The following is a 26,243-nucleotide window of genomic DNA, read 5'->3' on the forward strand; positions in this document are numbered from 1 at the left end:
AACCATGCCCTGGAGGGGGGTGGGGCGTTCTTAAAAAGGGGAAGCCAAGCCATGGAGTTTGTCCATGCAAAGAGATCTGGACAAAACTTCCTCCTCCCAAACGCACAAAGTTTTTAGAATTTTCCCTTTCCTAGATCGCCTGTAACTATCCTGGTTGCAAAAAGTTGCAATTGCTTGGATTGCAAAAAAGTTGCAACCCTGCCATTTCTTCTGACTGCCAAAAAGTTGCAACCCTGCAACTGGTTGGATTGCAAAAAAGCAGCAATCCTGCAATTTCTTGCATTGCACAAGGTTGCAATCTTGATATTTCTTGGACTGCCAAAAGTTGCAATCCTGCCATTTCTTGGATGTCGCTTTTTGGCTGGATCTCCTATCCAGTCACCTCTTGTTTTGTTCTTTGATTATTATTATTTTTTAACCCTCTTTTCGTCCTCATCCGCACTGCAGAAATAATCTGCGGAAATAGTCCGCACTGCAGACCGCTTGAGCTGCCCTGGCTCCATGTTGTGGAATTTTGGGAACTGTAGTTGGTTGTGGCACCAGAGTAAAGCCTGGGACCCTATCCACCCACCGTCCTCCTTTCCCCGGACGTGTCCTCCATTGCAGCCTTCTGTCCGGGAAGCATTCCACAATGCCCTCCATTTTGACAAAGCAGCATGCATTTGGCTCCTCTGTGGGCATGTCCTCCATTTCACTGGGCCATCCTCTATTTTTGCAGAGGACACCTGGTGACCCTGGATCTACCTAGCCCTTGCCTTTCCAACTCACCAACAGCCCACCCATGTCTTTGAAGCCTCTTTTCTCTCTCCTTTCCCTTTCACGTTGCAGAACTTTCCTCTTCCCCTTCTCCTGTCTTTCCCCATTGAGAGTCTCAAGATTTAGATCCCCAAAGTTACTTACTTTCAGGGCAAAAACAGCACTGTACAGCAAGGCTAGAGATGCTCTCCTCTGAGCAAGATGCAATAATGTATGTCCAAAGAGGCTGGCTGGGTGTGGTACTTGGCAAAAGGGAGGATGGACACAGCCCTGGGGCTGAAGGAGGGATGGAAAAAAGAAAAGGGTGGGACGTGGGCGGAGAAGGAGCAGAGGAGGAGGAGATGGGGGCCAGGGGCTGGGGGGGAGTTGTTTTGCTGCGTTGCTGGGAGAGAAAAGTACACATCAGGAGCAGAGCACTTCCTCTTGAGAGGTCCCTTGCTCTCTGGTGCAAAGCATCCTCCTAACTCCACATCCAGAGGCATCATCAGCCAGATGTCTTCACAACACACACACACACACACACACACACAACAAGAAGCAGCCTGCACTGGGTGGTCCTCCTTTTTTCCTGGGCCTGCCCTCCATTTCCACCTTCTTCCACTCCAGGTGGAATGTTATTCTGAAATAACATGGTAGCAGAAAATCCCAACAATATGCAATAATGATTACTTTAAAAGTAACAGTGCCTTTTAGTACACCACATTTGAGGCAAATGTCTCACTTCCCCTAAAGGCAGGGCAGACTGACAATCATACAGAGATCCAAGAGACAAACAGACCATTATTATTATAATTATTATTATTATGGTCTTGATTCTGTTCATCTCACAGACCCATGTCCTCTAACTGTCCCGATTTGGCAGGGACAGACCTGGTTAATCCTCTGCCGTCCCACTTTTTCAGCTGCTTTTAAAATGCCCCAGTTTCTCTCTCTTCCTCCCACTTTCCCCTTTTGTCCTTCACTTGGTACAAAATAAGTGCAATAGTAGTTTGTACTTAGCAAGAGGAGAGGACGGAGGAATCTTGCCCTTTGCAGTTGTCTCAGGCAAAAGCAAGCTGCTGTAGCTTCTTCTAGACTATGTATTCTTCCACATAAATAACCTTCGCCACCTTGACCACACTCTGATGTTGCTTGGCCACATGTGTCCCAGTTTTCATGTGTACAATGTTGGAGGATATGCAGGCCTTGCTGCTAACACAAAGCTGTTTAGATTGCAGAAATACAGCAGATCCAAAAAAAAGGAAGTTTTTCTTGCCATTATGTGTCAAAGAATTTCTTTTGGAGTGCTGTGTGTGTGACTGAGGTTGAGCTTAAAAAGTGCTTCCTTGCTAGTGCCTTCCCATGAAACTGACAGTGTGACATGACTAAGGTCACCCAGTGGGTTTCCATGGCTGAGTGGGGATTCGAACCCTTGTCTCTAGAGTCCCAGTCCAACAGTCAAACCACTACGTTATGCTGGTTTGATTCCAGGATCTCCTGTGGATACCAAAATCCATGGATGTTGAAGTCCCATTATATACAATGGTGTATTAAAAGGATGCCCCTTATATTTGTTGGTGGCAGTGTGTGCCTTCAAGTAGTGTCCAGTTTATGGCGACCCTAAGGCCATAACCCTATCATGTGGTTTTCTTGGCAAGATTTGTTCAGAGAAGGTTTGCCATTGCCTTCCCCTGAGGCTGAGAGCATGTGACATGCCCAAGGTCATGGGAAAAACCAAGCCTTGCTTAAGCTGTGGATGGTTGAATCAATGGATGCAGACTCCATGGATACAAAGGGCCAACCCTATTTTCCCCTTTCAAATCCTTTTCATTCTTCCTTAAAAAGCCAGAAACCCTTTATGCTTCCCTCTGGGTGGACATGTTCTGACCTCCAATGTCGTTTCATCCAACATTTTTTGCATCTTTTCCAACAGTGACCTATTTTTTTAAAATTAAATTAAATTTAAAAATGTGTGCCCTTTGTGTCTGCGAGCTCTTTGCTCCCCAAGAACACAGATGTCAATGGACAAAATAAAACTCTGGCTTGTCTCATGTTCCCAACACTATTTCCAGGCCGATTCCATTAAAACAGGCCCATCTCCCCCTTTTCCTGCTTTATTTCCATTGTCCCTTTTGGAAGAACAGAGGGTTCTTTGTATGCAAAACGGCTCCCTTCATTTTTATTTTTAGGCAGGGAAAACGAAACTCAAATGCACAAAGAATTGAACAGAAAGTCCTTTTTAAACATAAAATAAAAGGATAAGTATCCACCTAGCACTTTAGGAAACAGCTATAAATCAAGGTGTTTCTGGCTTTTACTGTCACGCCTGTCATGAAATCACTCGATGGCCTTTTGCAAATGACTTCCCTTCAGTTTCAGCATGCCTCCCCTCCAGCTGCAGGAAGTGGGGATAATATATTCGTTGTGACATCTTAAAAGACTACAATTTTATTATGCCATAAGTTTATTTGGCTGTAGAGTCCACCTCATCAGCTTCAACTCTAGTCAAGAAAAAGTCCTAGAGCTGGAGCAGACAAACAGGAAAAAGCACCTCCATCCTGATTTTTCCAATAGCAGGTCTGCATGGCCTGCTCCTAAAGTGGACCGTATATGCAAGGCCTGACTGCTGGGTAATTTTTTTGGTTTTGTTGTTGCCTTCTCCCTATGCATGGTGCACAAACACACCACTTGCGACCTCCAGTTACCTCCCACGTCCTGCCCAAATGCCATCCCATTGCATGGCTGCCCCTTTGATCAGCCACAAAGTCACATGTGCGATGCTCCGCCAGTACAGGGCATCGGTGTGTGAGTGATAACACTGGCAAAGCACAATCATAGAGGGCCCCCATACATACCCCCTTCACCCCATGTTGGGCTGTTGTAATTACATCCATTGGAGTTGTCACACTTTCATTTTTTTGCTTTGCCACAACCTTGTGTTGGGTTGTTTATATGCAAGCATGAAGATGTGCATTTTCTGAGTTAAGCCAGAGTATCCCAACTTCTTTTTGATCCATTTTTTAGCCCCGGAGCGCAACTTCGTTTTGCTTTCCGCCTTCTTTGGAGTCATGCGTCATCTAAACACCACACCTCCAGAGCGGCTCAAAACTGCTTGATTTCTGCTTCATCCCCTAGAACAGTGGTTCCCAATCTTTTCTATACCCTGCACCCCTAGGAAATGTTCGATTCATGTTCGCGCCCCCTCCAAAAGTAACAACACAATTTCTAATTTTGGAACCACAAACTGTTACAGTTTCCATTTTGGTGGCTATCTATGCTTTTTTTAACATGCTGGGAGGTAGCTGGTGAGAAAGGCTTAAATGTTTTCATTATGTTTTTTTTTCCACACATGCCCATCATCATCATCATCATCATCATCATCATCATCATCATCATCATTTCTTACCGGCCTCTCCCCAGGGTATCTCTTGTAGGTGGACACATGCAGCTACAGTAGGATCAGTAAGAGTAGAATCCCATTTGTTCTCAGCACAAATTTTATTGGCCTCATTCCCACAAAATAAATATTTTTGAGGTGAATCGTCTACTCAATTTAGCACCAAATAGACATTCTCACTATTCAAGCCATGATTGAACCTACCCGTTTCAATTTAATCTACTTCACGTTCACATTCAGCAATGAATTGATTCAATGATGGAGTCACCTCACAGGGATGACTGCGCCACAGGAACCGAATCAAATAGCGCGTTCATACTTGCACTGAATTGATTCATTTCAAAAGAAGCAGGGAATGCTGCAGATCCAGAAGAACTGGTTTAAATGGGTTTAGCACTGCGCCCCCCCCCTTGCACTGAATTGATTGGCGCAAGTGCAAACAAAGGCCATTTAAACCAGTTCAGATCAGTTTGAAACCCGGTTTATTATGTAGTGGGAATGAGGCCACTGTTTACTGCAAACACACTGCTGCAACCTGACACTAAAAGTCTGTGTTTCTTCAGCCCTGCTTCACCATCCTTCCAATGCTGATGCTGCTAAAAAAAAACTTCCAGCTGCATAAAGGAAAGAGGAGCTGGACAGGCATTAACAGACTTTGTAAGAAGGAGCTTCTTTGTCAGACAGGCTTTGATAAATCAGGTATGGCTTGTGTGCCTTCAATACGAGATCTTTGTAGCAACCCCATGAACTTAATAGTTTGTTGTCTGTGTCCCATCCAAGTATTATCCACAGCTGACTCTGCTTAGCTTCCAATATCAGACAGGGATCTGGTGCCTTTAGGGTATGGCTGTACTTCTCTGCTAATGAATACTTGAAAGCAGGATACCTAAAACTACCTATTGTTGAGCTGAAACTTCCAGCATGATTCACCATTGGTTATGGTGGCTGGGATGCTGGGAGCTGCAGTCCAACAACATTTGGAGGGCCACACAATTGCCATCTCTTTTAAAATGTTATAGTATGGCAGGGCTGGAGAAATGAGGAGCACATTTTATTTTGGAACAGATCTTAAAGGCTGCGCTCCATAAGCGGACGTGCTACAGGTATAATGATAGGCTAGAGCAAAGCAAGTATGGCCAGATAAAATTCAGGAAAATGTAATGACAGGTTCGACTTAGATTTATTTAAGTCGGAAATGACTTGAAGGCATACAACAACAGCAGCAAAAACAACAAAACCCCAGAACCCACAGCAGGGCAAACAACTAGATAAAAAGGGGGATAGCAAAATATTTTGTTAAAGTATCATATTGGGTTATGTAAATAACAATTATACATTTCTGAAAACCACCATGATATTGCTAAAGGTATTTCTATTCATTTATTTCTAGATTGTTGAAAGCAGGTTGGAGTATAGTTTGTTTGCAATTAGCAATCAGATATCCTTTGCGGTTAGCACATCTGGTTGCCCTGTTCTGGCAGAGAAGGCTAAAACTACAAATCTGCAGATTCAATAGGATGGAGCCCTTAAAGTGCTGTCAAACAGCATTATTTCTACAATGCAGATGCACCCTAAGAGATGATACCCTACAACTTTCCCAGTGGACCCACTAGTTCTCCATGCCTCTCACATTTTTTTTCCAATTTGCAATTATTATTATTATTTCCAATTTGCAGGACTCCTCCCAATCCTGTGTTTGCTCTCTTCTAATTGTCTTTCATCATAGTCCTTTTTAAAAGGACACTGGTGACACCTAATGGCTGACAAATGGTTCTGCCAAAAGGTTGAAGAGGAGGACTTGGTTAGGGTTTTCTCTCACAGGGGTTATTCACACTGTGAAAATAATCTAGGATGACTCTGGGTTAAATCTCTGTTGTTCACACACATTCCAAGTGTGTTTTGGGGCTGCAAAAAAACCCACTGAATCTGGAATAATCGATATCGGGTTTCCCCAACCAAGTTTTTAAAAAAGATCTGTATCATCGGTAGTATGAATAACCAATGCCAATAAAAGCATAAAATGCTGCATACCAAAAAAAAAAGAGTTTCCAAATGCATCCACATTCTTGGCTCTATCATTATTTGAATGCTTGCACATGTGAACAACCAAACTTACAGAGATGTGCATCGATGCGGTTCCATAATGTGAATAACAAACCCCAAATGCGTGAGCAAGGTGATCTGCATCATCGACCTAAAAAAAATCTGAACGACCCCCCAAGTCTTCCAACCAAATAAAACCTTTTAATACCACTGATTAGAGCTTTACTATAATCAGGTTAGCTGTGGAATTAAAGTGGAGGTTTTGCACAGCACTTAGTTTATTATCCAACAAAACCCTTCCCCTCATTGCAGAGATTTTTATTCACAAGCGACCTGATTAGCGATGGTGCCACGCAGCATTAATTCAACATTTGTCATTGCAAGTGCTGCCATTTTATTGCTCCTGTTCACTATGAGGGTGGGTTAGTGATGAATTGCCCTTTGTTAGTCAGCGCCTGTTTCCTGGTTGGGGGTTGGGAAGGGGGAGTTTAAATGTTTTATTTGCCTTTTTTAAAAAATTGCTTTTATAGAAGCATAAATATAAGAGCTTGTGGCTCTAAATGCTAATTGCAATAACTGTTTGTACAGAATTACAAAATGCAATCCATTTGTAAGCGAGACACAGGCTTCTAGCAAACTCGCAAATGCAGCATTCCCAGGTTGACCTCATACAGTGGAATTAAAGAGAGAAATACTGAAAGACAGAGAAGTCTTCAAGCAAAAATAAATGTCAAATACATGACTAGATGTATAAAGGAAACGAGTAAATCAAAGAACCTTTTTAAATGCTATAAGAAGTTAGACATGTGCAATTTTTCCATACTTTAAAGCAGAGATGGGCAACATTTTGGGAAGGAGACTGCAGAAGTCTATACCCCACACATTTTTAAAAATAATTCCTCCAAATGCCCCAAGCAGGAATGGAAAACAATTTTATCACATATCTGGGTCTCTCCAAACCATTTTTGGCAGAGTAGTCTTTGGTCCAAGAAGAAGTGACTGTGAAGTTGACTTCTGAGTCAATTCTTATGGTGGAGAAAAGGCCATTTCTGGGCCTAAAATGACCCAATATTCACCCATATCTGGCAAAGTTCAACCCTACTCTCTAGGTGTCTTGGGAGGCATTTTAACATTTGGGGACCCAGGGTGAAAAACAAACAAACAGCATATGGCCCACACTTTCCCTACCCCTGCTTTATAGCAAGCTATATATATATATATATATATATATATATATATAGTATTTGCATTTTCTGTCTAATTCAGAATGCTTGCTTGCTATATGCATATAGTAAAGTATGTTGCATTATCTTTTGTATAGCTATAGATCCTTATTCATGTATAATATAATTTGTAAGCCACTCAGTCTTTTATAATATAATAATAATATAATATAATAATATAATATAAGCCACTCAGAGTCTTTTTGCCTGAAGAGCAGGGTATAAATATTCCAGATAAATAAATAAAACAATATTAGATTAGGGATTACAGTTGCCCTTCTTCAGATGAGTGAATATAGCATGGCAACTCCAGACAGAAGGACTAATGTGGAAGAAACTTGTCTTACCTGTGCAATACTCCCATAAACACCAGTAGAACCAATCTAAGTAACTGATAGGCCGTTATAGAGGTCTGAGGATCAAAATTTACTACTGTTCCCCTCCCACCATCACAGTTTTTGGCAATAAATAATAAAATGAAATTCAATAGTGACTAATGTCAAAATTCTACATTTAGGTGACAAAATCCAAATGCACAGGTATAGGATTGGGGATATATGGCTCAGTAGTACTACACACGAAAAGAACCTTGAGATATTTTAGATCATAAATTGAACATGAGCCAACAGTGTAATGCTGCAGCAAAGAAAGCAAATGCTATGTTAGCCTGCATTAACAGAAGCATAGTTTCCAAGTGAAGCGAAGCAATAATCTGCATATATTCTGCATTGGTCAGGCCTCATCTGGAGAACTGCGTTCATTTCTGGGCACCTCATTTTAAGGATACAGACAAATTGGAGCATGTTCAGAGAAGGGAAGCAAGGGTGATAAGCAATATGGAGAACTAAACCTATGATGAAAGGCTGAAGAACCTGGACTTGTTCAGCTTGGTAAAGAAAAGACTAAGAAATGACATTATTGTACTCTTTAAATACTCCAAGATCTGTCACAGGGGAGGGGACAGACCTTTTCTCTGCTGTCCCAGAGGGTAAAACCTCTAATGAAGTTACAGAAAAGTAGTTTTGATTGAACATTCAAAGGAATTTCTTGACAGTATAAGTAGTTTGGCAATGGAACTAATTGCCTAGAGATGTAGAAGTGTCTCCTTCTCTGGACATCTTCAAAAAGAGGCTGATGGGGATGCTTTAGCTGGAGATCTTGCACTGAAGAAGGGCTGGATGTGATGGCCTGTAAGAGTCCCTCCAACTCCATAATTCTAATAGAGGAAAGTCTCCCCACCCCGTAAATACAGTACATATACACACACACCTTTCTACATACCGTATATACTCAACTATAAGTTGACTTCATGTATAAATCACAGGCCAGTTTTAGGGCCAAAATTATGTATTTTGATATGACCCATGGATAAATCGAGGGTAAAACCTAGGGGCGTGTAACAAAAGGATGAAGCAAAGGAAAACAATGCCAAATAAGTTACAAAATTCCAGCAGGCATATCTGTGCTCACACCAAAGGCTGGATGAGAGTAAAGGACGGTCAGTGCTTTCAGGACAGATTATGCTCTTGCCTTTCACCAAGGGATGGTTCTTTTTTAAATAAGAGTTAAGTACAGAACTTACATTAACTCCTGGATAAATGGATTCAGGTTTTTTTGGCTCAATTTTTGGACTAAATTTTCTAGACTTATATACACTATACACTATATACACTAGTTGACAGGACTCTGTGCAATTACCAATCTCTTGGGACCCATCCTCCTTTCCACAGAAAAATGATCAGAAGCCAATGATGGTTTCTGTCAATTAAATGTTTTAATCATGCAGTTTTCAATTTACACTGATAATTTTAAAAAGCAAGACAGTCTTTTTCACCTTTTTCACAATGCCTGCGTGTGCATCTGGCCTCATGCCCCACTCCCACTTCCCACCACATACCACCCCCACATTCTGCATCCACAGGAAAGGCAAGACTGAAAGAATACAACAATTTTCATTCAGTGAAACTATCAAGCCTATCTTCATGATGATCATGAATGGATTGCCCAAGATTTCACTCTGGGACACTGTAGGAAAAGTGAAATAGGAACACGACAAAGAAGGGTTGAGGAGTGAAGAAGAGCGTATCAGGCTCTTATCCCAATTGGGGGGAAATGAGGAATAAAAAGGACATCCATATGCTAAAATCAGAGCTGAAAGAAAACTAAACTGAGGACAATGAAGAATCTGCCGCTCACACACAGAGCCTGAAGGTGCTGTTTTCATGTACATTTTCACATGTTAAGACTTTCATATATGCCACTCCTGAGGCTACAGCTGGCAGTGGTAAACAGGAGCTGTGGGTGGGACAGACACAGCCTCATATTAGATGCCCACGTGGTAAAAACCACAGACTTTCCGAGGAGCAAGCTAAAGTTCTGTTTAAAAAAGAAACAAAAATGCCAGTTAAATGTGCAGCCAAATGTTTTAAACACACCCAGCACACCCCTCTGGGGCCTCAACCGTTCTATTTAACAGCCATTTCCTATTTTGGAGGCTTCAGCTAAGCATAGGAGCAAGCAAATATGCTGGTTTTCTGGCCCAACGTGGCTGCTAGAGGACAAAGCAAGTTTCAGTGAACTCCTTCTTCTCCAATAGTGGCCTTTTTTAATATTAGGGAGCTCAGCAGTCTTGTCCAGAAGGCTACCAAAAGTGTGTATTCACTAGACCATGGACCAACTTGCTTTATAGAACAAGTTGCAGGAGAAATACCAGCACTAAAGGCAATTTAAAAACAAACAAACCACATTCTTTCTTTGCAAGAAGAAGTGGAGTTAAGTCAAGGAACTTAAAGGCCTTGTGGTATTAGACTGAAGAGTCTTGTTAAGATACAGGCTGCACATGTTCCACATCATTCATACAATACAGTACATTTGTCCTAATCAGTCAAGAAGGCATGTCTCCAAAGGAAAGAAGACCTTCCAAGATCAGAGCAAGATTTCTGCAGGGTGAAGGTTACAAGGCACACTAGCCATCCCAAGTGTGAGCAAGGCTCTGCTGAAGTTACTGGTGTTTAAGGACAGTGAAGCCAGGACGAAAACGTACTGTAACACAACCCTGCCTGTGATAACACAGCTTTTGTCTTTTGTACATCATGACCCAGACTGTGGCCCCATTCAGACTGGCATCAAAGATCTGGAAGGAACTGGGCTGATTCGGATGCCCCTCCTCCGAATCTCTCCGTTAGCAAGTGCCCACTACAAAAGAGGAGCATTTAAATCGAATGCATTCTGTGCCTGCTGCCAAAGGTGCCTGCTGTCAATCAAACAATCGTCATGGTGACGTTTTTGCAGGGGCATCGGAGTGTCCTCCCCCTCCTTTTTTTTAAAGAGCCATGCACAAAATGCCCCAAGTGTCAATTTTTAAAAAACCTCTTTTTTGTGTGTTGTGTGTATGTTTGGGCATTTGGGTCAGATCTGCCCCGTCCCCATTTTCAATCCCATGCAAGCTAATGCATCCCCCACTCCTTGCCCTCCAGAATGCCTCTTACACATGAAATAATAATAATGATAATAATGATAATGATAATGATAATGATAATAATAATAATAATAATAAATTCCTCACCTTGGAAATGCCAGAAAAGGATGCAATTGCCATGCAATTCAGGGCTGCCTCTGAATTCAGAAGCAAAAGCATGTATCATTGACAAGAGCAAAAAATGTAACATTGATTGTAAGTCTAGCCTTTTGCAACATTTGTAACATTCCCCTGTGCTGGAAGCCAGCAGATGAAAGGGAAAGTCCACAAGCCCTGCTCTATCTGCCTCAAGAAAACAAATCATGCGCATATTTGGTAAAAAATAATTTTTAAAAAATATAAAAAAGTGGGGGGGGGTTGATGTGAGCTCCGTTCGTGCCCTGCCTTTGACCTGACCTGACCCTTTTCCTCCTGCAAGAGGAGCTTTGCCATTGCCTTCCACTGAGGCTGAGAGAGTGTGACCTGTCAGTACCAACTAAAGTAGACCCATGGAATGAATTGGGAATAAAATGGAAATGCAGCGCAGGCATTCCTGTAGCATCCTCATATAACACAAATAATAATAATAATAATAATAATCATAATCATCATCCAGGAGCAAGAGGAAAGTAGAGCAAGCAAGCACCCAAAAAATAATGCGCATAAATTGTCAAAAGAGGCTAATATCCCTACATCCCCCAGCTTGGACCCACAGCCCTACTTCCTTGGGCAATCCTCCTTCCTTCTGACCATCACCTCCCTTTGAGCTTTCTTCAAACCCCCCCACCTCCCTCTGACAATAATCCAGGAGCAAGATGAAAGTAGAACAAGCAACCTGATTTCCCTACATGCCCCAGCGTAGCCCCGCAACCCAATTCCCCCTGGAAATCCTCCTCCTCCTCCTCCTTCATTTAGACCCTCGGGGAAGCCCACTGACCCTTTCCCCCAGCTCCTTCATCCTCCTCCTCCTCCTGTTCCGTTTTAGGATCCCCTCCATGGCTCCTTTCCTCCCACAGCCCCTTTCTCCTCCTCCTCCTCTTCCTCCTCCTCCTTCATTACTTTCTCCACCCCCCACCTCTCTTTGACAGCCTTCTGCAGCCAAAAGCCACCCCTGATTTCCCCCTTTCTCCTGTCACCCTTTGCATCCAGCAATTCCCCTTTTTTCGGCTCTTTCCTCCTCCTCCTCCTCCCCCTCCTTTCTGATGATGGGAGGGAATGCTCTGACCTCTGCCCGCCCCTGACCCTAATCCCTCCCTAATTTGCTCCGATCATGATCAAGGGCAAGTTCAAACTTCGGGCAACCCAAATCTTTTGGGAAAAGACGGATTTTAGCCCGAATCTGGATACCCCGGGGTAAGGGGCTTTTCCTTGTGCAAGCCCTGACATGGATTGTGAAGGATTCGGATCCAATATGAACTTCACGTGCAAGAATCGATTTCAGAACTGGGGTATATTGTAATGTGAATGGTCCCTGTGAATACATTCCTATTCAAGTCAAGAATATGGCAGCTGTTTCTTTGTCCCAATTGACCCAGAACGTGCAGTTCTTGCATCAAGTTGTGTGTTTTTCTTTAGAGAAAGTGTTGCTGCTTTCCTCAGAACCTGGGGGTGGCAGAAGAGAAATGCACTGTATTATATTCATGCAATAAATCAGTTACTGCAAGTGCTCTTTAGTTATCTGCAAAGACTCAATAGAAGATTTATGGCACTATCAGTTACTCTGCCTCCTTTCATTGCTTGGTCACTCGCCCTCTTCAGGCACAGAAATAATGATGCATGAAGCAGCAGCTACATCCATTCACTTTATTCTCTTGATAGCTGTGCAGGGTGGGCCCACAGGAGGGACAGATTCCTTGTCTAAGGCTTTATTTTATAGCTCAACTGTTGTATTTAACCATGAGCCACTGCTGTTATTAACTGCTATCAAGTTGACTGTGACTTATGGCAACCCTATGAATGGGAGACCTCTCATGGGAGACTGTTTTATCAACAGTCCCACTCAGGTCTTGCAAACTCAAGGCCGTGGCTTCCTTGAATGAGTCTATCCATCTGGAATGCAATTTTCCTCTTTGGAACTATGGGCCATAGTTTCAATAAACTGGCACATATATGTTCCAAAAAGGTAAGTAAAATAGAGAGTTAGAGAGAGTGGGTGCTCCTCTTTGAAGACTAAGTACTATTTACCCATGCAGCTGCTTCTGCATTAAAATATTTCAGTAGTGGGGTCAGATCCACCCACTGGACATGCAGAGCTGCTTCCTAACTAGAAGGCAAAGAAGATAAATCTGGGAAATTGTATCATGACTTTATTTCTTGTATACATGCACATGGGTAGGGACATACTCAAAGTTTGGAAGTTATTAATTACAGTACAACCAATAATGTTCCCCCTAATGAGGGCATAATGAAATCATTAAATTAAAAAAAGATCATGACTGATATATTATTTTTAGCATAATAAATAACAATTACATATCACTCATAAAAGGTTTCTGAGGAGGGTGTGTGCCTGCATGTATAGCGAAAAAGTAACATGATAGTGATATACTGCTACAGTAAATAGATAGCAAGGAATGAGAGACACTGCAGTAGTCACGGATTGATTCAATCAAGGAAGACATTTGCAAGACCTGATCAGGATTTTTAAACAGGTCACTCAGAGGTTTCTTATCACAGGATTGTCATAAGTCAACATCACCTTGACAGTAAGGTAACAATAACAAAAACACTGTTAAATGATGATGATGATGATGATGATTTATATTTTGCCTTTTCCTGAGAGAATCAAGGCAGATTACAATACAATATAACAATAAAATATCATAAGAGTAAAATTAACAATTTAAAACAGTTCCATTTCCCAACCCCATGCTACATTAATGAGTGTGTGTAACAAGCTACTTTTTAAAAATAATAGTCAAGCTCTTCACACACATCATGGTTTACACAAACCATGTGTAACTAGTATAAGAAAGTAAGACACTTGCTTTGTAAGACATAACCACTGAACCATCGTCTTCTAAGAATGCCTGAAGGCTTCCTCTCCACTAAAACTATCCTATAATTTCTTTAACCCTCACAAAAGAGCCCAGCAGCCTCCTCAATCCCTTTAACTCACATCATTCATAACTTTGTCTTTGAGCTCTTCATGTGTTAAAGGTCTCTGGTCTTCTTCTGCTATAGGGTCATGGCCAGGCCTGTGAAGAGCAAAGAAAATAGTGATTTAAAAGAAAAGAGTCCCTTGCAATGATTCTTTCCAAGGAATCCCTTTCCAAAACAGACTGTCCCTGTTTTATGTTGTTTAAAAGACCCAGAAGTCCTATGAAATTCCAAAGGACCGAGGAATGCTGTCCCATCCTCCCAAGACATCTGGACTCTAGGCCTCTCCCGTCTTTAATTAATCCTATAAATGAGGGGTGGGCAAAAGTAGTGGGTCTGCAGGCTAATTTTCTGCCCTGGGACCCTTTGGAAGACACACAAATTACAAAAAAATGTCAAAAATAGTGAGGTGTCTCTCGGGTTTTGAGAAACAGTTTCTTAAAAAATCAAAGCTGACTTGAAATAACAATTACAATGGAACAGATGCAGCCTACTTAATAGGTACACTGCCATTCCTGGAGGTGTTCAGGAGAGACAGCTCACCTGGGGTGGGTGGCAGAAAAATGATGTCTACAGTGGTTGCAGGCTGGGGAAAAAATCTTGATCCCCAGCAGGGACGTAGCTAGGATTTTAGGAAAGGGGGGGGGGGTTCCCAGACTAAGTGCCACCATTATAATGGGGCTTGGGTGTGGTGGCGCAGCAGCACACACCATTCATTTTTCTAATGGAAGAGGGGGTCTGGACTCCAAGACCCCCCCCCCCTTGGCTACGTCCCTGTCCCCAGGATCACTCTTTACCTACCACTGAAATAGATCCTGTTTTCTCCTTCTCCTGAATAATGGCCAGAAAACAGCAGCTAGTCCAGTATAAGGCTGCCAGAGTGATTAAGAGGGGCAAAATACGTGTTCTAATCAAGAAGCAATTCCACTGGCACTCACTACAATCCATTCCTGCTCTTGCTATTTTTAAAGACACTAAGCTAGGAGTGGGAAACCTCCGTCAGCTATTTTCCCTGCCCTGTGACTTCAAAAATGCCTTTGGGGCTACATGAGGCCTATAAGCAAAATTCCTATGCTTGATTTAAGCAAACTGAGATCTAGATCTCTCAGAAATTCTCTCCTTCTGTATCTGAGCACTCAATGCACCACTTAGAAGCACCATGAGAGGTATAGAAAGAAAATGGCAATTTGAGACACAGTGGCATCACTAGTGTCACCTGGGGTGGGGTGGCAGTGGTGGTTGTGACAATGACCCCAGCATCACTCTAAGCCATTAATGCCTGTTTTGATAAAGATCCCTATATCTTTGACTCCCAGACCTTACTACAAACTCCCTCCCATGGTTGCTTTTCTTGAGAAGTTTGTGTGGGAAAATCAAGGTCTCTTACAGCTTTTAGCCTTGCCTCACCCCTTATTTATTTAAAATAATTGTATCCTGCCTTTCTGATTGGAAACAGGCCTCTTATTATCACAAGATGATTGAAAACAACTCATCCTAATAAAACAGTTTTAAAATACACAGGACATATAAAAGTCATTAGGCAGTCCACAATAAACAACAGGAAGCAGGAAACTGGTAAAATCCCACCCCAAAGCCTGAGTAAACATTTGTAATTGGCACCCAAAACTAAATCAGGGCTAGGAAAATTACTTTTTGAACTATAATTCCCAGAATCCTCCACTCAACATGAGCAGAGGCTGTGGGGTTCTGGAAAATGGAGCCCCAAAAGTAATGTTTCTAAGATCAAATTTCTTTTAAAAAACAAATGAAGAAAAGGAAAAAAGGAGAGGGGAAAAAAAGAAGAGAGTACATATGGACATGGCATACTCATTAGTATAAGTGGACCATATTTCCAAAAACACATTTTCTCAAAGATGACATCAATACATTGCACATTCAGTCATAACTGAAGCAGTACACCTTCTGACAACTGAAAGATACATATTGAACAATTGTCTTTCAAATTGGACGTACAGTAACAGGTTTTGTTATTCTTGTGTGCCTTCAAGTTGTTTCTGACTTATGGCGATCCTATCATGGGGTTTTCTTGGCAAGATTTGTTTAGAAGGGGTTTATCACTGCCTTCGCCTTAGGCTGAGAGCATGTGACTCACCAAAGATCACCCAGTGAGCTTCATGGCCAAGTGGGGAATCAAACCCTGGTCTCCAGAGTTGTAGTCCAACACTCAAACCAACAACAGGTTTTAGCAACAGTGAAAGCATGCAAAAACCAACTGCATTGTCAACAGTTAATTCTCCTGTTCCAGAGTATGTGCATCTGCAATTATCATTGATGTTACTAATACAAAATTAACATATTTTTATCCATCCAACTAGGAGACGATTTCTTTCTAAAAAGGCACACTAGTGTCTGATATACCTGTAACATCATTTTTTCCTGACCCAAATGTAGTTTTTTTAGGTCTAAAGAAATTTCAGAAGCTGACACCAAGGCAGCTTTCCATTGGTTCATTTATACAGAACAATCTAACTTTTCAATCCATTCAGTTCTTCAAAGCTCTGACATTAATTATGTACACACTGACAAATGAGTTGCTGCAAATGTGCAGGCTGTTTCATTTGTTTGTTTGTTTGCAGAATGACAGAACTCGAGAGAACATCAAAAGCCATCTAATCCATATCTGTGCTTGATGTGGGAAATCCAATGCAAAAGCTTCCCCAATAGATCGCTGCCCAACCCCTGCCTGAAAATCACTGGCCAGGGAGAGACAACTCACCCCAAATATCTGATTCCACTGTTGAACTGCTCTTTCTATAATTCATGAGATCACCAAAGATATGTGTGCCACTATAGAAAAGGCCATGCACTTCATGCCTCACTCCTGCTTTATTGTTAAAGTTAGGGAACACATAGAAAAACAAAGAACAAAAAAAATATATATACAAGCAGGCTCCTGAGAGAACAAGTGGCTCTTCTTACCCAGTAGTAGGTGGTCGCAGGTGGACCAACTGTGGCCGATACTCAAAGGTCTGCCCCAGGAGCAATTGTGCTATCTCCACAAAGGGCCGGTCTTGTTCCTGAGAAGGGACAGAGAAGGGAGTTAGGGGAGATAGACTGATTTTCACCTTTGCCTGGGATCTGAAATAAGAGCTTTACGATATGGAGAACAGACAGTCTCACCCAACTATTAAGTCAGATCAATCCAACCTAGTAGGTCCAAACTAACTAAACAAGTACTGATGCAGTTGTGTACAGTTGCCCCTCCATTCTTGCGGTCTTGAGATCCATGGTCTTCAATATTCACAGAGGGCCGACCTCCGTTAAATTCAATGAGGCATGCCCCCATGGCACACACCCCGCATGCGCTCACAGGCACGTGCCCCATTCAGACATATGGGGCTTGAATATCAGCAAGTCTCCATTTTCATGGGGGGGGGGGTCTGAAACGGATCCCCCTCAAAAACGGAGGGCCAACTACAATAGTTGGCTTTCAGGTTTTTTTAAAAAAAAGTTTCTAATTCTCATAATTGCAGGAATGCATATGTACAAAATTAAAAACTGAAGTGCTGTGGAATCATGAATGAGGCAAGGTAAGCAAAAGTTACAGAATGCTTTGAAGCCGCAGTAGATTCCAATATATAGTTCTAGACAGTGTTTTTCCTACACCAGGAAAATCAGAATACAAATGAATACAGAATACAGTGGAATGGAAAAATCTATGTAGATGTTTTGTAGGACAGACTGCAATGAGTCTTAGTACAGCAATCATAGCGCTACACTTTTCCTGCAACTTGACATACAGTACCCAATAAAACATTTCCACATGATAAATACAAACGTTTGACTTGGTTGTGTAGGGAAAACCTGGCCGAAGGCTACTTCTTCCTGTCCTAGAGGGCTTTGGGGGGGGGGGAGATATACTGCATGCCAAATTTCTCCATAACAAACAAACTGGAAATATGAACATCTAACCCCTTGTTTCCATTATCAAAATTTTCTCCTGCCCATCCACACTGCATACCTCAGCAAGCAAAAATGAATACATAGCCAACAGCTCATTAGTCTTCTGTTCAATCAAGCCCAGGTAGATTGCAACGTTTTCATTCCGGGCAGTTGTTGTTCCCCCTAAAATATTTTCCAGCACTGAGTGGTCACACTGCAGCTTCCAAAAGAGAGACTCGATTGCTTTGAGAGGAAGGAAAAAAGCAAAATGAATTAATCATGGCCAAACAAGCTCAGGGATCTAGCCACTGATTTTCATTCCCTTCCTAAAAAAAGATGGGACCCATCTCCAGCCATTCCAATGGATAAGAGCTCTTGGCAAATCTCCTTTGAAGACCATTTTCAGCTGGCCACAGCAACACACAGCCCATCTTGTGACTAGGAATTCTGCAAGACTTGGCTGACATTTGGTGGGTTTGTTTTCCCAGAGAACCGAAAACAGTTTGAAAGAAGGGTCACAAAACCTCTGAAACCACTGATCCCTTTTAAATGCTACCATATGTCTCCAGCCTTAATTACAAGCTATACAGACTTCTTTTCTTTGGTCTGAAGCTGCTACCAATCAATTCTACTGAATTAGTATGAGTTCTTCCATTTTGAAAAAATAATAATGTTTTCTCTCTCTTTCCCACTTTGTCCTTTGCCCTTCAGAGCAAGGGTGGGCAAATCTCTGGCCCTCAAGATCTTGTTGGACCACAACTCCCGTCATCCTGACCACCAGCCAGGCTTTACTGTTAGGGGATGATACTGTTAGGAGTCAACGTATTCTGTTCAAACAATAGAAAACTCCCTCTACAATCTGTCCATACATCCAAAATTCATAATGGTCTCTTCAACCAGATTTGCCAGTTACATGACCACTTTTCAGGAAAAAATCCACTTGTTATATCAGTGAGAACAATCGTATAGCCCTCCAGCTATTATTTCATTGTAATTTTCAGTAGCCTTAGCCAGCACAGAGAAGGGTAAGGAATGCTGAGAGTTGCTATCCAAAAACTTCTGGAGGGTTACACTATTCCCATCTGTATCAAACTCACAAAGCATTTCCAATCCAGATCTTGTACTCTCTTTTTCTCACTTCCTTGTCTACCCTAGCTGCTCTCATACCCAGGATGATGGGAGATGCTGTCCAGTACCATATTGAGGGCAACATGTTCCTCATTCATGACATGGAGTGGCATAGGTAGAGTTGGGACACAGCCTTCAGGCTGAGCAGGGAGAGCATAGCACAGGTGGTGTCCCATCACAAGATGGCATGATAAGAGTAGAGTTTCTAGTATTTGGGTGATGCTGGTCTATCATTCAGGTGTCCTGACCAGAATGCAGCATCCAAAATGGAATGTGGCACTTTTTTAAAACTTTGAGCCTGAACAGACAGGCCAAATGAAGCAGCTCCAAGTCACTTTAGAGGTGTGCTGTTTAAACGGCATACGTGTCCTAAGAGGTTGGAAGCTGTGCTGAAGCTGTGATCCGTTCATAAGGACCAGAACATAGCTTCAGCGTGGCTTCTGGCTTCTTAGGAGGTGTGCATTATTTGGAGGACACCTCAAAGTGGCCTGAAGCTGCTTCATTTGGCCCGTCTGTTTGGGCCCTCAGCATTTGTTTAAAGATGAGCAAATCCCTAGACCTGAAGAGTGCAGAGAAAAGTTTCCCTGCATGTTTGTTGCTCTCTCATCCCTGCTCTCTCAATTTCTGTGATGTCACCTCCTCTGCTTAGAGGAGGAAGTAATGCTTGTTTACCATTTTTGAGCTGCTCCCAAATCTTGTTGACACCTTTAAGCTTGATCTCCATTCGGTTTGCCTCTTGCACAACTTCTTCCTGTTGGGCTTCAGCATCCCTTAGCCTTGACAGCTGTTCTGCCTCCTTCTCACTATCTTGCTTTTGGACCTCTGCTATTTCACGGCGGAGCTAGAAGAGCAAAGGGCAAAGATGGGAAAGGGTGGGAAATAGTCCTTTTGTTATTCTAGGGAGGCCAGCAAGAGTGCAGTGGACTTGCATGCAACTGGCTGCAGAAGTGTAAAACCATCTTGTGAAAAAAAATGCATTTTAGGATAGACATGATATCAAGGTATCTAGAAGGTATAGAGTGGTGTGTATGTCAGGCCACCAGGGCTTTTTTGCAGCCCTTGAGACCTTACTGGATCCCTCCCAAAGAGCCTCTCTTCGTGAAAAAGTGTTTTGGCAAATATCTATCTATCTATAGTTTTTTGTGGGTTTTTTGGGCTATGTGGCCATGTTCTAGAAGAGAAGATGCCAGCAACAGATGCTGGTGAAATATCAGGAAGAAACTCTTCTAGAACATGGCCACATAGCCCGAAATACCCACAAAAAACTATGGATGCCAGCCATGAAAGCCTTCAACTTCACATCCATCCATCCATCCATCCATCCATCCATCCATCCATCCATCCATCTATCTATGTTGCTGTGTGCCTTCAAGTTATTTCCAGCTTATGGTGACCCTAAGCAATTCTATCAGAATTTTCTAGGGTTGAGGTGTGTGACTTGTCCAATGTGACCCAGTAGGTTTCCTAGGCTGAGCAGGCCACTGAACCCCCATCTCTAGAGGCCAAGTCCTATGCTCAAACCACTACACTACACTGGCTCTCACCTATACTGTATATATCTTTAGACAGATAGATAGATATCTGCTCCTAGAAATGGAGGCATGTTATTTAGTTTAGAACCTCTCTAGATAAGAGAAACGTCTCTGAAACTCCCAGGTTTTCCTCTTATACACATCAGTTTTATTTTGGACAGATACATGATGTTTTCCTATCTCTAAGTATTCTCTGAGATTTCCACCATTATCAAGGACTTTTCATTCAGTTTAAATTAACCCACTGTTTTCTGTAATGAAATGTACCTCTCTATGGATGCCTGTTTGTGTTTGGAATGAACTAAGATCGCTGCTGCCAAGAAACAGAGCAGTCATTTTTTCAGAATCTAGATTCAGCAGAAATCAAGCATAGGCAAGAGGAATGCCAGCAATAAAAGAAAATTATCTGAGTACTTAACAAGTATAATAAAGAACTGTAATACTGTAATACTCTGACTGTAACTTCTGAATAATACAGTGGTACCCCGGGATACGAATGCGCCGCGTTACGAAATTTCCGGGATACGAAAAAGCTCCATTGAAAAAAACTGTTCCGGGATACGAAGGTTTTTTCGGGTTACAAAATTTTTTTCGGCGCGAAATTCAAACGCGACCGCTAGCCGCGCTTTGGAAAAGCCTTTTTCGGCTTGCGAAATGCATCGGGTTACGAACGCCGCGGCGGAACGAATTAATTTCGTAACCCGAGGCACCACTGTAATTTTAAAAGACTGAATGGAAATTAAAACGTTGATTTCTGAAATATTGTCTGAGTCTAGCTGTGACAGATGATCAGTGGGAAGGGGAAAAACAGTGGGAGGGTATATTTCAAGAAAGAGTTTGGACACAAAACCATGAATAGCAGATAAAATAGGGTGGGGGGGGGGGCTGGAAAGCCGTTATACTTCCAGAGACTTTTTTCCTTTCTGGGTAAGCCCTTATTTATATCTCACTTTTCTCCTGGTATGGGACACAAAATGACTTACAGTGAAACATTACAAAGAAATCAGAAGAATATATTGCACAAAAGTTTAAAAACCACTAAACAGACAACTGTATTCTAATTTTTTAAAAGTTCAAAATGCATGTTAAAAGGTCCTTCTGCCACACACAGTTAAAGATCAAAAGTCAGTTTAAATTTTAAAAAGTATTTGCCTGCTAGTGAAAAAAAAGCATATAAGGGTCCAATCTAGCCTCCCATGGCAAGTTGTTCCACAGTGTGGGAGCAGTCATCAAGAAAGCTCTCTTTTGTGTCCTCACCAACCAAGCCTGTGATGGTGGCGAAACCAAGAGAAAACACTCTCCCAAAGATCTTTGGGCAGACAAATGTAAGAGGCAGTCCCCCTCCACCTCAAATTGATTAAAAATAATAATTTACATACCCACCACATTAAAAAAAAAAAACCTTTTGGCCACTTCTCATTTTCTGTGAGGGAAGCTAGTGTGGCCCATGGTAGTGCTTGTCCACTATTGGCTTGGGCAGGAAGTGTGAAAACAACACTCCTTGGTTCAATGCTTCTTTACTTCTTGCACTGAATAAGGAACTAGAAGCCAGGAAATAAACTTCACTCTACTTCTGGGTGATGCCGCAGCAATATATTTTTACAATAACTGCAAATTCTTAGAATACACCCAAGGAATGAGAGTGAACATCTGAGTGGTGATTAGGAGGAATTGAAAGGCAAATGAAGCCCCCACCTCACGATCTTTGGGGGAGCCCTTCTCATCCCGGAAGTCCCACCCACCAGGACAAATGTAAGGCTTTGTGAAATAACTACCTGGAATTCAGAAAAGGCAAAGGTTTCTTCCCCAGCCCCCGCCTAGGCACTGTTTACATCAGAGCTCTGGTGCCACAACAAACTACAAATCTCAAAATGCCATAGCACTGAGCCATAGCAGTTAAAGCAGTGTCAAACTGGATTATTTCTGTAGTATGGATGCAGCCTAGGAGTCAGATTCTGCCACCCAACTGACATGGATTCACAGGGACAGTTAAGCTAATTTGCATACATTCTGATTGATAAATCTGCTCCTCCCTGCTGATTCCTTATCACTGAGACTTATTTTCCTTGTTTAAAAAATTTGGACACTAGGATTAATTGTGCAAAAGTCACAGGCAACAGTTGCATTTTTTTTAAATTCCCTTCTCTGTTTTTTTAAGAAAAGGAAAAAAAGAGGAAAAAATAGGTCTCAGATCTTCTTTATTCACCTCTTTGATTTCTTCCAGTAACTGCTCTTTCTGATTGTTTTGCTCATTGACATAGTTGAACTGGGCAAAGTTCCGCTCCTCCACTATAGTAAAAAGAAAAAAAGGAGCATGTCAGGAAGAAAGAGTATCAGTAGCAGATTTTGGCCCTGCCCACTTTTGCTTCCAGTTCAGCCAATTCTGGGAATGTGGGCCTCAAAAAGTCTGAACTGAGGTAATGAAGACCTAGAACCTAAGAGTAACTTGTTACAAATAACTTGTAACTAGCTCCTTTTTGCAATAAAGAAGGTGCAGTTACATAAAGTTATACTGTTACTTAACAAAGGATAAAATCATTCCTTTGGGTACCCCGATGTGGCCTAAATGATGGAAGAAGAATGCAACATGGCTCACATGATGGGTTGTGCTGTGCTTTATGGGGTTGTTGAGGTGATGATGAGGTGTGCAGGAAGCAAGTATGTTTTAAAATGCATGCTAACAACATCAACAATAACAAATTTTATTTCTTTCCCACCTCTCCCTCACGGCTTGTGGCGGGATATTACCACATTAATAAATAATAATAATTATTATTATTATTATTATTATTATTATTATTATTATTATTATTATTTTCCCGCCTCTCCCAATGGATCGAGGCGGGATTACAACCGTAAAATAGCCACAAAACAACAATAACATCCAATTTACACACAATAAAACAAGTCACCTAAAAACTCAATTCAAGATAATAAAAACATCATTTAAAATGCACAATTGCGATCAGTAGTGGGATTTTTTCCCTTAAGTTCTTTATAAGAGATCAAGTGGGTAAGCCCACCTGAAAAGATCCATCTTAAGTGCTTAACTTGTGGTATCAGATTCTTTTTCAAAAGAAACAAAAAAGAACAATTCTAATTATATTTGTGAAATGAGAAAGAGAAAGAATTACTTTAAAAAATCCTAAATATAATGGTAACCAAGCACTTCCAAGGTGGAGTGGCACTAGAATAGAAACGAATAACTTTTAAAAGTAATTTTAAAGGTGCCTGTGTAGACTTTGACAAGGAAAGTATTCCACTCGCTCCCACACATTGGTACTCTGCCATGACGCACATCACCTTTAATATATCTATCCAATGCAGTATCCAGGTCTGTTGCTCCAGTTAGTTCCAAAACTTTATTGAAGACATCATTGTAAGATTCGAGCTCCTCCTCCTCTGGGTCTTTTCGTTTGCACTCTTCATCTGATAGGACAGGGGGAAAAACATTTAGAAGCCTCAGGAAAGATGGGGAACCACCACAGAAAAGGCCCTCTCTTATGTAGAAAAACAGTATATCTTTTTCTCTGTGTATTAATCTTGTCACATGTCGCATCATTAGCTGGTAAGACACAACCAGAATGTATGGAAGGAAGTACACCAAGAAATGCCTGCCTCCGAAGATTTTTGTGGTTTTAAAGGTAAACAACTTGATCTGAGCTTGGAAATGAATCAGCATCCAATTTAATGTTTAAGAATTGCTGCAATACGGCTCCACTTAGCTAAGTAAACCAGACTTCTAGCAGATGGATTTTGAACTAATTGAAGCTTCCAGGTCACCTTCAAGGACAAATCCACATATAAAAGTAATTTCAAGTGAGATAGTATCAGGCTTTGGATTACAGTAGACAAATATCAGCACCCAGATACAGGTGCAGTTAGCAATATAGATATAGATGCAGTTAGCTAATTAAATGCAAGAATTTATTTTAAAAAAACAAACAAAGGATGAGCACTATCTTCGAAGAGCGATTTTCATTTTTATCACAAAGCTTCTTCTAAAACATGGGGAACCTTTGACCCTCCTAATTTTTTGGACTACAAATCCCAGAAGTCTCAGACAGCATGGCCAAAAGTTAAGTGATTATAGAAATGGGTGTGCATAACATCTGTCAGGCCAAAGGTATTCCATTTTGTTCTGAAATTATGCCTGCTAAGATATGTGTACATCATCACTTAAAGTGTCAAGTATGCCTCTTCTTTCAGGAACAATTTTTACCCATATGCAAATTTAACACAACAGATCAATTGACTAGAAATTAATCAACTGGGCTGCAGTCCTGCTCCTGATACGTCATCTAGAGTGCAAAAATACTGATTAATATACCAGGGAATAATCAATTAATATGTTTGCTTAACATACTTTGGCAGGGTATGCTTGGCAGGGACAAGTTGCAAAAGATTTAGGTTTATCAACTCTCATGATACTTGTTTTTAAATTATTATACTCCTCTCAGAGGAGCCAGATATCCTGGCTCAAATCTGACCCACAAGATAAGCCACACTTGATCTCAAAGGCAGATTAATAGTGGTTTCAAATTGCGCCTCCACCCCCACAATAGTGCACACAGACCTTTCTTCTTCTTGGCTAGTAATGCCTCTTCAGTCATAGCCCTCTCTTGAAGCTTAATGGCAATGAATTCAGATATGCGGCGGTCATTCTCTAGAAGGCGGTCCAGCTCTTTCATCTCAGTTTCATGCTGTCTTCGATCCTTCTCTGCCTTGTCCTGCAGCTGGATCAAGCGAGCCTGTGCCTCATCTCTATTATTTACCCCAGCAGACAAAGAGGGGTAGGGATTCAGAAATAGAGGGAGAGGGGGGAGAGGAAGAGAACATAAATGAGAATTTGAGTTTTCCTTGCCTCCATCCTGTAACTCATGCTATTTCCATTTATTCTTAGTAATCAGGGCAATCATGGTCTCAAAGCCCTGGTTCAAATTTCATCCCAGCATTTCAGGGGGCACATCATACAAGATACATAATGTTCTGGAAAAGTTACACTTTTAAGATTACAACTCCAAATGGCTATGGTTCAAAAAGTAACTTTTCCAAGTGTATACTTCATGCAAAGAAGGCCCTAAGATCAATCCCAGGCATAAAAAGGTTTCACATACCTATGCTGGAAAGCACCCCAACTCAAAATCTTGGGAAGCTGGTGCTAGAAATCCAATCTGTTCATGGAACATTTCATGGATTGATGGGCCTGGTTCAACACAAATGTAAACCCTTATGGAAAAGGGCTTTGCTCAATGTTAGAACCCAGGCTTTGCTTCCATAAGGATTTGGATTTGATCCCTCTCTCTCTATTTCTAGCTGAAAGGTTACTGAGTAGCAAGGCAAAGGAAGAATCTGAACTTCTTGGGGTGATGGTAATATTTATTTATATCTCTACACTTTTATTGACAGTGCCATGCAAGATGGATGCTGTAGCTTCACCCTAGTGCTTTCATATGGGAGTTTATCAGACTCAAGTTTTGGACCTTGCAATTGCGCTAAGGAAGTGTAAAGAACGTTGCGAAATGACTGTTTCGCGCGATGTCTTACCACATTGCTTGCTTTTCCGTCATTCCCCCGTAACGTTATGTTAGCGCTACAATTGCACGAAAGTTGCGATTTGCGTGATGCAAAACCATGCATAGCGGAACTGTCTATTACACCAGTGCCTTCCTTTTGTCTTTTGCATTTCGCATCAACATATTTGCGCATGCCCTTTAGAGGCTTTG

General features: G+C 41.7%; 2 protein-coding genes across 9 annotated transcripts in view; both read right to left on the reverse strand.

Moving 5' to 3' along the window:
• The window catches only part of MYADM (myeloid associated differentiation marker), a 15,872-nt gene extending 14,824 nt beyond the window's left edge, over window positions 1-1,048 (reverse strand). The window contains exon 1 of the mRNA XM_042476213.1: window positions 901-1,048. The gene's annotated coding sequence lies outside the window, so the exon portion shown is untranslated. The remainder of the gene's footprint in view (window positions 1-900) is intronic.
• A 10,831-nt stretch (window positions 1,049-11,879) lies between these two features.
• Window positions 11,880-26,243, reverse strand: part of ODAD1 (outer dynein arm docking complex subunit 1) — a 34,835-nt gene continuing 20,471 nt past the window's right edge. For all 8 annotated transcript variants that reach the window (XM_042477401.1, XM_042477397.1, XM_042477396.1 and 5 more), the window contains 8 exons: window positions 25,094-25,281; window positions 23,821-23,946; window positions 22,724-22,806; window positions 19,658-19,826; window positions 17,937-18,100; window positions 16,895-16,992; window positions 13,974-14,052; window positions 11,880-12,457 (listed from right to left, as the gene is read on the reverse strand). In XM_042477401.1, coding sequence (XP_042333335.1) covers window positions 12,350-12,457; window positions 13,974-14,052; window positions 16,895-16,992; window positions 17,937-18,100; window positions 19,658-19,826; window positions 22,724-22,806; window positions 23,821-23,946; window positions 25,094-25,281 — 1,015 coding nt within the window. In that variant the 3' untranslated portion in view covers window positions 11,880-12,349. The remainder of the gene's footprint in view (window positions 12,458-13,973; window positions 14,053-16,894; window positions 16,993-17,936; window positions 18,101-19,657; window positions 19,827-22,723; window positions 22,807-23,820; window positions 23,947-25,093; window positions 25,282-26,243) is intronic.

Source organism: Sceloporus undulatus, chromosome 6, assembly GCF_019175285.1.
Source record: "Sceloporus undulatus isolate JIND9_A2432 ecotype Alabama chromosome 6, SceUnd_v1.1, whole genome shotgun sequence".
NCBI classification, from domain to species: domain Eukaryota; kingdom Metazoa; phylum Chordata; class Lepidosauria; order Squamata; family Phrynosomatidae; genus Sceloporus; species Sceloporus undulatus.